The sequence below is a fragment of the Eurytemora carolleeae genome, unplaced genomic scaffold, assembly GCF_000591075.1.
Source record: "Eurytemora carolleeae unplaced genomic scaffold, Eaff_2.0 scaffold79, whole genome shotgun sequence".
In the NCBI taxonomy this organism is placed as follows: domain Eukaryota; kingdom Metazoa; phylum Arthropoda; class Copepoda; order Calanoida; family Temoridae; genus Eurytemora; species Eurytemora carolleeae.
Window position 1 is genome coordinate 291,925 of NW_019396020.1, and position 13,592 is coordinate 305,516.

The 13,592-nt window shown below is 33.1% G+C and overlaps 1 protein-coding gene across 3 annotated transcripts in view; it reads left to right on the plus strand.

The window, feature by feature from the left end:
• LOC111694700 (OTU domain-containing protein 7B) overlaps positions 1-13,592 on the plus strand; it is a 20,939-nt gene continuing 7,347 nt past the window's right edge. The window contains exons 1-13 of one of the 3 annotated variants that reach the window (XM_023467471.1): positions 1-48; positions 1,453-1,719; positions 2,006-2,055; positions 3,077-3,119; positions 6,216-6,339; positions 6,593-6,664; positions 9,066-9,392; positions 9,572-9,629; positions 10,362-10,471; positions 10,781-11,016; positions 12,038-12,209; positions 12,862-12,976; positions 13,275-13,335. In XM_023467471.1, coding sequence (XP_023323239.1) covers positions 1,474-1,719; positions 2,006-2,055; positions 3,077-3,119; positions 6,216-6,339; positions 6,593-6,664; positions 9,066-9,392; positions 9,572-9,629; positions 10,362-10,471; positions 10,781-11,016; positions 12,038-12,209; positions 12,862-12,976; positions 13,275-13,335 — 1,614 coding nt within the window. In that variant the 5' untranslated portion in view covers positions 1-48; positions 1,453-1,473. The remainder of the gene's footprint in view (positions 49-1,452; positions 1,720-2,005; positions 2,056-3,076; positions 3,120-6,215; positions 6,340-6,592; positions 6,665-9,065; positions 9,393-9,571; positions 9,630-10,361; positions 10,472-10,780; positions 11,017-12,037; positions 12,210-12,861; positions 12,977-13,274; positions 13,336-13,592) is intronic. The other 2 variants (XM_023474913.1, XM_023482297.1) reach the window with 2 other exon arrangements.

Genomic DNA, 13,592 nt, shown 5'->3' on the forward strand with positions numbered 1-13,592 from the left:
AGATGCACACACAGTACACAATGTCTGATTGAGATTATGAAACAATATGTAAGTCGTAAAATATATTTTTTTAAATATAGAAACTGAGTTCATTCCACAAACTCAGATTTTTAATTCTCTATATATCTTTGCAACCCGATGTCGTAGACCTTTGATATTTCAAACCATGAATTGTGAAGGATCAAAAAGCAATAGTTTGACTTTGTTATGTCAAAAGTTTACACCACTAGGGTGCAAAGATATAGGGATTCGAACATTTTTAGTTTGTTAAAGCAAAAGCTTAGTTCCTTTATCTATTTTTTATCTATTCGTTTCGTTCGCTTGTATCTAATAAACTTCAAAACGGCTGAACCGATCGGGCCCAAATTTTGTATGGGACCTCATGTTGCCCCAGTAAAGGTTATGAAGGATAAAAATTTCAAAAATTTGCCTCCATAAAAATTCGATTTTTATTAAATTTGTTTAAATTTTGTAAATCCACGAAATTTTTTAAAGAATAAAATAATGAATTCTTCACAGTAAAATAATAGATTTAACATTTATCATAATATTCTTGTGGTTTGTAAGTTTGGTCAAGAACGGAAAAAATATTTTGCAATTACTTTCACTTTTTAAATAGATATTTATAATAACTATTAATTACTGCTTAACCGGGAGATTAAGGGAGGAAAACATAAAACATAAAAAAAATTTTACTCTAAGGAAAAATTTAAAGATGTTACTTTTTTAAATCTTTATAAAAGCTACTCTTTGAAAAAATATTGTCTTTGTTTATATTCTAATTTCCAGAGGAACAACTAGCACTTTTGCTAGGGGGGGCAAAATATCTGGGGTGTGGGGGGCGCTGAGTTTTTGCCACAAACTCAAATATTCTAATCCCTAAATTTTTGCACCGAGTGGTGTAAACCTTTGATATTTCAAACTTAGAATATGTTCGTGCAAATTTTAAAGATATGCAATTTTAAAATCAACCTTTTTTAAAAACAAATTCTAGGGGCCCCAGGATTCTAGGGGGGGGGGGTATTTACCCCCAGGATTCTAGGGGGGGTATTTACCCCCAGGATTCTAGGGGGGGGTAATTACCCCCAGGATTCTAGGAGGGGTAAATAACCCCAATAACCCCCCTTATTTACGCCACTGGCCTCCAAGACCTTTTTGGGGTTCTAAACCGTTGTGAATCGGAAATTGCCCTATACATATAAATTAAGGGGTCATTTGAAGTTATGTTTACAGTCACATCAATATAAAGTAAATTGTACGTAAGATTGAACTCTCATATGTTTTCAATCATAACTTTATAAAGAAATATTAAAAAGAAAAAATGTTTTTAATTTCTATCTGGAAAAAAGCTTTTTTCATACTTGTGGTATTGTATTGTACCAGTGATATTGCGTAAGTTTTACCTTTTCCATCTGTTTAGTTTCCAGTACTATAATTTTTGTTTTTGTTTAGGATAAATGGTGATGCTTGAAAATGAATTATATCTGTGATATTGATGAATCTCACTGTATCGGACCCAGGACTGCACTCTGCTCCAGCTCTGCTTCAACATGTTCGTCCAGGAAACTCTCGGACGAAAGCAATGGCTCTTCTGGACGATTTGCCAGTCCGGTTCCGTCCGAGACGAATTCTTACGGACGAGGTTCTGATTTGTCATCAGGTCATAAGAGATCTGTTTCTTGTAGACACTCCTCTTCCTCATCCGACAGCAGTTTCCAGGTTAGAATAACAGATCTGACAGTAGTTTCCAGGTTAGAATAACAGATCTGACAGTAGTTTCCAGGTTAAAATAACAGATCTGACAGCAGTTTACAGGTTAGAATAACAGATCTGACAGCAGTTTCCAGGTTAGAAAAACAGATCTGACAGCAGTTTCCAGTTTCATTCCTCAGAGTTTCAGACATGATAATTTTCTAAATGCCTTAAATTTGATAGCACTGCAGCAAAGCTGTGTACATTAAGGAGCTTCAAATTGTAGACAAACATTCTAATTGTTGACATTTAGTGTGAAACCGTTGGTGGGCGGGAGTCTCCGGATGAAGTTGATAATATAAGGTAACGGAGGAGTTGCAAACTTTTGAATTTATGAAATCAGTTTAATCTATTTCTAATTGGTAGGGATTGAACTCCCTACAAGGAAAGAATGAGTTTAACTTGCTTTGTTAGTTTAAAAAAGTTCACAACTAAGTGCTGATTTTTGGAAACAGTTCAGAGAATTTATAATATTTGGAAACGGTTCGGGAAACGAAATGATTCTTGGCAACAAAATCTTATTTTCTAATTTTTATATCTTCTCAACCAAATGTCGTAGACCTTAGATATTTCAAACTATGTATTCTGTTAGATAAAATAGTCTAAGTTTGAAATATTACACTATTAGGTTAAAATGATATAGACTATAGAGGCTAAAAAATTCGAGTTTGTGGAAAAGACTCAATTCCTTTACGATATTTGGAAACAGTTCGGAAAATTTATGATATTTGGAAACAGTTCGGAGAATTTATGATATTTGGAAACAGTTCGGAGAATTTATAATATTTGGAAACAGTTTGGAGAATTTATGATATTTGGAAACAGTTGGGAGAATTTATAATGTTTGGAAACAGTTGGGAGAATTTATGATATTTGGAAACAGTTCGGAGAATTTATGATATTTGGAAACAGTTCGGAGAATTTATGATATTTGGAAACGGTTCAGAGAATTCATGATATTTGGAAACAATTCGGAGAATTTATAATATTTGGAAACAGTTGGGAGAATTTATGATATTTGGAAACAGTTCGGAATATTTGGAAACGTGTACAGTTCGGAGAATTTATAATATTTCATTTTTATTCTCATGTTAAAATATCTCTGTAAATGATTTAGAAATTAACCCTTGTGATTTTCTTTGTAATGAACTCTGATGTTCTTATTCCATATCTTTGGAACCCAATGTTGTAGACCTTAAATATTTCTAACTATGAAATATCAAAGGTTAACACCATCAGGTGGCAAACATATATGGATTAGAAAGTTAGAGTTAGTGGCTAAGACTCAATTCTTTTTGATGAAAACTAACATTTTGTTTTCTAGACGAAGGTCCGGAGGAAAGATAATCTCCTGTCAGATATATTCGGTAGGTTTTAATATATATCATGCCTGACTTAGAATATTAAAGGGAGAGACTAGCTAGACATGGTAGTTGGGCTGAGAGTGCAGCAAGAGCAAAAATTCGATTTTTAAAATCCTTCTAGATTGTCGCGCTACAACCTTCCAGGTAGGCGTGCCGCGCCACTAACTGCTGGGTGGCGGGTACCAGGAGGATTGAATTTTCGCTCGTGTTAAACAATTATTCACCGTGAAAACATCTTATATGTCTCAAACGTCTCAAACGTCTCAAATGAAATCTAAAAAGTTTCTCTACAATACTGCACTCTCAGCTCAACTTCCATGTCTAGCCAGTCTCTCCCTTTAACTTTAAGAAAAACTTAATTTTCAATTATGTGCACCAAGGGGGATGTAATGTCCATCACGGGTGTAATTTTGTATTGCAATTACAGAATGTTTTTTTATTTTAAAGTAAATAACGTACATAATCTTGTCCATATGCTTGCAACCTGAGTCCAAAAATAAAGAGTTAAGACTTAAATATTAAGTTTCAACTAAAATACCACTTCTGACTTAATTTAAACCTGAATTTTAGGCTACAGCTTAAATATTTAACTCGTAGGTTTCGGTGAGTTAAATTTTAAACCCGAAAAATTACGTATTCAATTTTGCGATATTTCAATGCATGAAAATGATTTAATCTGACGATTTAAGTTAAAAAATCTTTTCCCGTCATCTGGAATAAATCTATTCCGAAATATATTAAGTTACCAACTTACCGCTACACAGTTACCGTCAACAAATAAAAATTATGAAACAGTACAGCTGACATTGCATAATCTCTGTCGATCTTTAATTCCCGTAATCTGATTGGTGATCATATTTTCCGCGGGAAATTTAAAATTCCCTTCAGAGTATAAAACTAAATTAACTCAAGGGTAAATTTAGAAAGGTTAACATTTAAGTAGCAACTCATTATTTTTCAGAACTTTTAAGCAATAACTTAAATTTTGCGCATTATTTAGTTTTAGACTCTGGGTGGTGTAAACTTTTTATATTCCAACCTTTCACTGCAGTTTAGTCTAGCAGAATTCATTGTTTAAAATATCAACGATCTTCGACATCAGGATGCAAAATAATTTTATTACAGTGAAACCCTTAATAACGAATTCATCGAAAGAATTTATCAAATGTCGTCTTGACAATTTTTCAATGAAATTTTTACTATATTTCGTAAATTTCAGTATTTGCGAAAATTAATAAAAAGCTATGAATATGCGGGAACAGTTTTAAAAAGTTCCATATAATCATTTAATTAAAAAACTAAATATCTGCAACATTCCATTATCAGAAAGTGAAGATACGACATTTTATAGAGGACGTGAGTCAGACTCTAATGAAAACGCATAAATAACTTCCAGTGTATATATTTCTTATAACTTATTCCATCAGGGCGAATGTGAACATGGCGGAGGACTTTACCTCGTTTGCACTGCAGGCAGGACTTGCACCAGTCACGGACGTCGTTGGCTAAGCCCCTCCAGACAAACCTTGTAGAAATAAGACGTCTGGATGCTTGAACTCCAGGATGTGATATTCCATGTAAGGCGGAAAAAATGTTAAACCTTTGAGAAGATGGAACCAAAGGGCGGAGAACTTTCGTCTTTGCGTCACAGAGCAGCGAACCATCTTGTACTGGAACAGTTACGAGGCGGAGGCATCGTCTTCCACAATTTGATGAATTCTTTCGATGTATTCGTTATTAAGGGTTTCACTGTATAAGAGTAGAATAATAGTTGAATCCATGAAAAAACTAATCAGCAGAAGTATATTATCTGCATGATGACTCGTTCTGCACATTGTCAGTTGTATGAAGTAAGATAAGAGAAAATGATTGAAATTTGAACAACAACTTGAGCTGAAACTGTTATTCATCTTTAGTGAAAATATTATGTTGTTTGAACTTCTCGCCAAATATGAAAATCTAAGAGCTTGTCAAATGTTGATTATAAATATTTCACTATATTGATACTGGTACAAAAAATGTAAGGGTCCAGAGTTTTTTATTATTTGATTCAGTTTTTGAAATAGTTTGTTTATATACAGTGTCTTTCTAATGGTTTGTCTTTTTTGAATCGCTCTATTGTAATATAAACACTAAGTTAATTTGTTTGAATCTTTTATTTTTGGATTCTACAGGTTGGGACATTAGAGAAAACACATCAATGATCTCCATTCATGATCACTTTGTGCTTGCTCAAATTTAGCTTCATTCTTCTGAGAACAGGCCATCGTGCTCGGCACCGTAGGTGATGAACAGCTTTCTGGATTCCAGAGACTCTGCAAAGGACTCCACGTGCTCCACAGTCTGTTTCAGGTGGTCAATATCTGTTTGTGGAACCCTTCTAAGCTCTTCTAATGCATCTCTCGATCCAGAACCAGTAGTTCAAAGGCGACAAATCTGGACTCTTTGCTGACCAGAGATGATCCATCATTCGGTTGTTAAACTTAGCTTTTAACAACTACATTAGCAAAGCTTAAAAGGGTTCCTCATACAGATATTGACGACCTGAAACATACTGTTTAGTCCTTTCCAGAGTCTCTGGAATCAGAAGATGTAACGAAATCTGTTCATCAGCTACGGTGCCGAGCACTACAAGTACACTGGCCTGTTCTCAGAAGAATGGATTTAAATTTGAGCAAAGCTTGAACATGAATGGAGATCATTGATATGATTTCTCAAAAATGCCAACCAGTAGAATTCAAACATGTAAAATATAAGCAATTGAACTTTTTGCTTATATCAATATAGAGCGATTTAAAAATTACAAACGATTATAAAGACACTGTATATTCAGTATTCTGACTGTGTAGAGTTGGCTTTTTGCCGCAGACTCAATTTTTCTGATCCCTACATATTAGCAACCTAATGGCGTAAACCTTATAAATTTCAAACTTAGATAAACTTAGATAACAGAATAGCTTGAAATATTTAACAAAATCGAGTTGCAAAGCTACAGGCGTAAAAAGTCAGAGTTTGTGGCAAAGACTCAAGGTTTATAGTAGAAATATTTGTATTTAGCCTGAACAAAATATTGTAATTTTTTATTAATTTCCGATTCAGGATAAATCTCCCGAGTATATTCCTGATTCTTTATCGAACCTTCTCAAGCAAACCACACTTACTGCTCAACCCACTCCAGGTGGGTTCCTGGACTTAAACACGGGACAGGTTCAACCTTCTTTAGGTGAGTACTTGGACGAACTCCATGTTGGTACTTGGACAGTGGACATGGACATAGCACAGGTTCAATTTCCTTCAGTGTGTACGTACCTGAAAGCAAGACAGGTTTAACTATCTCCAGGCTAGTATAAACGGGAAATAACGACGTCCGCCTTTTCCAGTTGGGTTCCAAAGTACAAGACTGCAATTGAGTAATGCAAGTCTATTTTTTTTCGAGGGGAAAGAAAAATTAAATATTTTAACCTGTTTTATTTCAGATGTTTTTCACAGCTCTCCCGTAAAACCGGTTCTAAAGAAATCCAACGCAGTTGAAATAGTGGAAACCGAAGGTACGTTTTTTCATTGTGTTTTGTAGTGGAACAAAGCTAGAGATCTGAATGTTGACTTTATGCACGTATTACACAGAAAGGTCATACAAGGTCTTTGTTTCAGTGTTTTAAACTTTTCAAAATTTAAACCCCAACCCGTGCCTATTTTTACACACCAAAATTGAAGAATAACTCGTCCGGGTGCATAGGGGATAATGAGAGTGGTGTTATTATTAGACAATAGACGATATTTAAACAAATGCTACAAAAAAAGAAGCAAATTTTGCATCTTTGTACTTTCTATCTACGAAATAATTGTTTTACATTTGAATAAAAAAAAGGGTTAAAGAGCATTACAATATTACTAGAAGAACTAAGAAACTGTTTTTGAAGGCAACCAGAGCTCTCAAATTTGAGATTCAAGTACCAGAATAAATTTAAATTTTTGTAGTTATCTAATATTTGTCCCATCCAAAACTCAGCAGTTGGGTCAAGATTAAGAGTTTTTCCTAGATTGGACCCCCCCCCCTCATAATATAAAAAATATTAATAATGTTATCGACAACCTAAACTCGTATAATCTTAAATCTTTAAACTTTTTTCCGATAAACTATTCTCCAATATCTTCCCTGCTATGCTGTATTTACCTTTTTCCAATCATATATTGAAATATTGTAAAATAGCAGGAAATTCTACTGTAGAATAGGAGTACATTCCATTGTAGAATAGGAGCATATTCTTCTGTGGAATAGTAGCATATTCTACTGTAGAATAGAAGCACAATCTACTTTAGAATAGTAGCATATTCTTCTGTAGAATAGAAGCACATTTTGTTGTAGATTAGAAGCCATTCTACTATACTACAAAAGTATATTCTACTGTAGAATATGAGCACATTCTACTGTAGAATAGGAATGCATTCTACTGTAGAATAGAAGCACATTCTACTGTAGAATAGGGATGCATTCTATTGTAAAATAGAAGTACATCTACTGTAAAATAGGAGCACATTATACTGTAGAATAGGAATACATTTTACTGTTGAATAGGAGCACATTATATTGTAGAATAGGAGCATATTTAATTGTAGAATAGGAGCATATTCTACTGTAGAATAGGAAGACAATCTACTGTAGAATAGGAGCACAATCTACTGTAGAATAGAAGCACATTCTACTGTAGAATAAAAATAATGCACAGTAAAATAGGAGAACATTTTCCCGTAAAATAATCTTCTGTAGAGTAGGAGAAAAATCTTCTATTAAATAGGAGAATAATTTCTCGAAAATAAGAGAATAATCTTCTGTTAAATAGGAGAAATAATCTTCTGTTAAATAGAAGAAAATTTTTCTATAAAATAAGAGAATAATCTTCTGTAAAATATGAGAATAATCTTCTGAAAAATATGAGAATAAAACTGTAAAATAAGAGAACAATCTTCTGTAAATCAGGAGAAGAATCTTCTGTAAAATAAGAAAATTATCTTGTGTAAAATAGGAGAATAATCTTCCCATTTCAATGCTCTGCAATGATTGAGATGGTGTACGTAACATTGCGTTGCTTGAGAAAGTGCTTCTGACATTTCTGAGATATTATTTTAAAACAACTGAGGATTTGGTTTGGCTAAGGTCTAGATGGCGCTCAAAATAGTGCTGGATTTATTGCTTTAGATTGTTCTTAACTTATTGTTAATATTTTTGCATATAACAATATGGACAACAGGGCTTGAAGACCGAAAATAAAGCTTGAAACTAAAATACTAAGGATAGGTATAGTGTAGCGTAGGTAGAATATAGAGCAGGATAGAGCTAATCTTTGAATAATACCTGATACAGTGACACACCCGACCCAGGTATATCCTGGAACATTAACTTAGCACACTTACTTTTATCATATAGGATATTTATCATGTTTTCATCTTTTCATAAACTTCATTAAAAAATGGAAGGTAACAATACAATTGGAACCTGATCCCTCGTATATAAAATTATATAGTCGTAAACCCGACTACAAGTAGTAGGAGTATTACCGCATACTCAGTCATTCCTATTCTTCTCTGTACACTCTACCGCGCAGTTCAGAGTCTATATCGGAGTATAGTACTTAGGTTAATACGGGAGCCAAAGGTTCAATTGGAGCAAAGTGGGATTATACGCAGAGAGAGTATGATCCTGGATTATATTGAACAAAGTATGAAATCAGGATAACATCAAAGCAAAGTAAGATTATGCCTAAATAGAAATTAGTAGGAGTAAAACTAGACTATACGGTAGCTTAGTGTTTACTTGTGCAAAGTAGGAAAGAAGAATTTTTTAAGACCAATTCATGAAAAGTCCGAAATCCTGATAGTAGTAAGGTCGTAGTAATAGGCTAAAACTGACTAATTCACCTAGTATCAAAATTGAAAATATCTTTTTTTAAGTTCGGAAAAAGATGGAGCGTGGCATCTCACATGCTACTGGAAATGAAACACTAGTATCTGCGGCTAGAACAGTAGTTCAGCTGGACTTCAGTTCCAGGGGGGAGGGAGAGGAGAGAGGTTTCGTCTCCCCAACCCCCTCGGAGCTAGAGACTCCCATCTACACCTTCACCTTGCCAAATCTGACCAGGTTCCCCCAGGATTTTCGAGGATTTCTAGAGAAAGATCTAATAGAGCTCTCAGCGTTGATATCTCTTGAGCAGGGAGGCAGGTTGAACTGGTGGGCCGATACTGGTACTTGTCAGAGATTATGGCCGCTAGCTACCACAGGTAATAAATCAACGATTAATAGGTAAAAATATTGTGTTACAAATAACATAATATTAAAATGAGATAATTAAAAAATCTGAGAGAGAGAGAAAAAATAGAATTAAATTAATATTCAGAAAACAAAGAAGAAAACGAAAGAGAAATAGTTATTATTTAAAATGGAGGAAGATTATTTTCAGGGGATGGAAACTGTCTCCTTCACGCAGCTTCTCTAGGAATGTGGGGGTTTCATGACAGGTCAATACTTCTTTCCTATTCTGAGTTCAAGAGACAAATTCTTTGCTTTAAGGGAAGTGTTCGCGAAAAATAAAAGGGGGTATAGGCTTAATGCGATAAAAAAAGCGCTTTTGATCGCTAATAATCTTACTTCTATCTGTTGCGTCTATAAGGAGAAAATTGTTAAAGACGTCTCATACCGAATAGCTTAGCGCCCATACAAATTCAGAAAATTGCAACATACGACTTAGACCGTAAAAAAATCCATTTAATTTCAAACAAATCATTCAGATATTACAACCTATAGTCATCGATTATCTTTCGCCACATTTGTATATAGTTTATATTTTATAATATTTTTTAATTAATTTGTTTTGAATTTGATTTTTTCTCTTGTCGCTTGCGCAACTATCTAAGAATGCTGCGCACCACTCACATTTTTCGAAATCCGTTGAAACGTTTTCTAAAAAAATAAAAATGTTGCTCAATGTTCGCATGTATCTTTAAGAGAAGATTGACCTCTAATACATTATTTAGCTCAAACTCTAATTTCCAAATCCTCATATCATTGAAACCTGATGTTATAGTCCTTTGCTATGTTGTTATGAATGTTGCTAGATCAAATAGGCAGAGTCAAAGTTCTTAAAGGTTATTAGATGCAAGTCAATCCAAATCAATTCCATTTTTTGGTGTTTTGCTTCCTAATTTATTGAATAGTTTTCTCTTAATTATATGTTAATTTTTTCTGTTTAGATTACTGACTCTAAGGAAAGCTTTATATTCATTCCTTACTTTGAATCCTTCAGTTGATTCTATATACAGGAGATGGAGACTTGAAGCAACTATTCAGAACAGGCAGTCAGGTAGTTGATCATTGATTTGATGGTCAGGTAGTTGATCATTGATTTGATGGTCAGGTAGTTAATCATTGATTGGATGGTTAGGTAGTTGATCATTGATTGGATGGATCAGGTAGGTAATCATTGATTAAGAAAGTCATTACTGTTTTTATAGTTTAGTAGTTGATAATAGATCTGAAAGTCATGTTCTTGTGATCTATTAGATAATCCGGTTAAAAAATGATCAAGGTCAAATTCTCGATTTTATTCTCAATTTAGTGTCATTTGTAGTTGGTAAAATATGAAATGCACTTCAAAAACAATATTTATCAGGTTTATATCTGACAGAGGCGGAATGGGATGAAGAATGGAACTCGGTCCTCCGCCTTGCTTCGCCGCAACCTCGGATACCCGCTGGTCAGCCAAGCAGGCGGAGGTCTCGCCTCTCTACAGTCTCCGAGGATGGTTGGGAGAATCCTCTGTATGAGAGCCTGGAGGAGATACATATTCTAGTTCTAGCTCATGTGATCAGGAGACCTATAATCATAGTCGCAGATCTTATTCTTAAAGTAATATATTTATAATCATAGAAGCAGATCTTATTCTTAAAAGTAATATATTTATAATAATAGTAGCAGATCTTATTCTTAAAGCAACAGTTATCATTATCGTAGCAGATCTTATTCTTAAAGTAATATATTTATCATTATAGTAGCAGATCTTATTCTTAAAGTAATATATTTATCATTATAGTAGCAGATCTTATTCTTAAAGTAACATAATTAGCATCATAGTATAGCAGATCTTATTCTTAAAGTAATATATTTATCATTATAGTAGCAGATCTTATTCTTAAAGTAACATAATTAGCATCACAGTATAGCAGATCTTATTCTTAAAGTAATATTTTTATGATCATAGAAGCAGATCATATTCTTAAAGTAAAAGTTATCATTATCGTAGCAGATCTTATTCTTAAAGTAATATATTTATCATTATAGTAGCAGATCTTATTCTTAAAGTAACATAATTAGCATCACAGTATAGCAGATCTTATTCTTAAAGTAATATTTTTATGATCATAGAAGCAGATCATATTCTTAAAGTAAAAGTTATCATTATCGTAGCAGATCTTATTCTTAAATTAATATATTTATCATCATAGTAGCAGATCTTATTTGTAAAGTAACATATTTAGCATTATGGTAGCAGATCTTATTCTTAATGTAATATATTTATCATCATATTAGCAGATCACATTCTTTAAGTAACATATGTAGCAGATCTTATTCTTCAAATAACATATTTATCATCATAATAGCAGGTCTTATTCGTAAAGTAATATATTTTTAATCTTAGTAGGAGATATTATGTTTGAAACATTATATTTATCATCAGAGCAGATGCTATTTTAAAAGTAATAAATTTTCCATCTTATTAGCAGATCTTATTCTTAATCTAAAAGATGGTAAAAGATTTTCAATAATTCAATTACAACAGATCTTATCAAAATTATAAAACTATTAATAATTGCAGATGTAGTTAGACCCTGACCTCCCAAGTTTAATTGTAATCTCAGTTGTAATTTAGGATGCTTACGGAGAAGCATTAGCTCCAATACCGTTTGGTGGTATCTATCTTCCCCTGGAGATACCTCCGTCAGAGTGCCATAAATGTCCATTAATCCTGACCTACGACTCTGGTCACTTCTCTGCTCTAGTCTCGATGCAACCTGATGCTAATTCAGAATTTTCTCTCCCAGGTAATTACAAATAGTAGAATAAGGAATGTTTAATTCTTTATTCTTATTTGCTTCAGTTCCCAAAACTTCGGATACATCGAAAGAACTATAAAATGTCGTCATGACAATTTTTCAATGTTTTTTTTATACTATTATACCTAAATCTCAGTAATTGTAAAATAGATAAATAGTTTAAAATAAACAGTTAAAAAGAGCTCCATATTATTATTCAATTAAAAAACTAAATTTCTACAGCATTCTATAATCAGTAGGTTTAGAAAAAGACATTTTAAAAATTCTTTCGACTATTCTTTTTTTTTAGTTATTAAAAAAATATTCTACTAACTATCCATAATTTGAACAATTATCCACCGTCTAACTGCAAAGTATATTCAAGTGATAATATGAATCGAATATCATATTGTAAACTGTATTTACAGTATCTTTATTATCAATGATATTCTTTTTTCTATAATCGTAGTTTTATTGCCCGCTGAACACATGTTTGACCTAGTTCCAAAGTATTGCAACCTTGAATTATCCTTAGATAATCTAGATCAGTTATTTATGGAAGACTTGATTCATCTAGTTTTACAAATTAAATTCAACCATGCAACATCTACAAAATACACAAAAGATATTCTTTGATTTCAACTTGATTGTCATATTTCAGCTGTGATTCCTGTAACCGACTCTAACCATGTTCTTCTCCCTCTACAGTTCAGTATAGATCCAGGTTCCCAGTTTAACTGGGCCGAGGATCAGGAAAACCCAGCTCTGCTCTCCAGGTATTGTACAGGAGTACTGGAGAATAAATTTTAAGAATTTTAAAAAAATGTGCTTCAAAAATCTGTTGACCTAAATCTTGTATATTATTTATCTGTGAGTTTTAACTGGGGAATCAAACGGTTTCTGAGAGAGATTTCTGTGAAAAGTATCAGAAAGAGGGAAAGCCTAACAACAATGATGATCCCATGTTTACGTTTTCCTCTAAAAGCTGTAATAATCTTCAACCCCCTCATATTTTTTTGATGATTTTTTGAAAAAAGATTATTATTTTGGTTTCCAACCCTCTTCTTTTGCTAGGTTGGTTCTCCGGGAGTCTGAAAAACTATGTTTACTCCGAGAATACTTGGATCTTGTTCAGGTGAAGTTGACCCACAAAATCCTTCATGAAAAAAATACAGAAATGATAGTGCTCTAGTTTTAGTTTGTAAATAAAGATGTAACTTTTTTTCGGAGAGTAAATATTCAGTGGGAACAAGAAAATAGTGGATAGGGAGTATTGTTATAATGTTCAGTTTTTTCAAAGAACCTTTAATTTAAAGAACCTTTATCTGCTCAATAATGTTGAACTTTTCGTGGTTTTTTATTTAAAAAAGAGACGAATTCTGACCTTTTCCT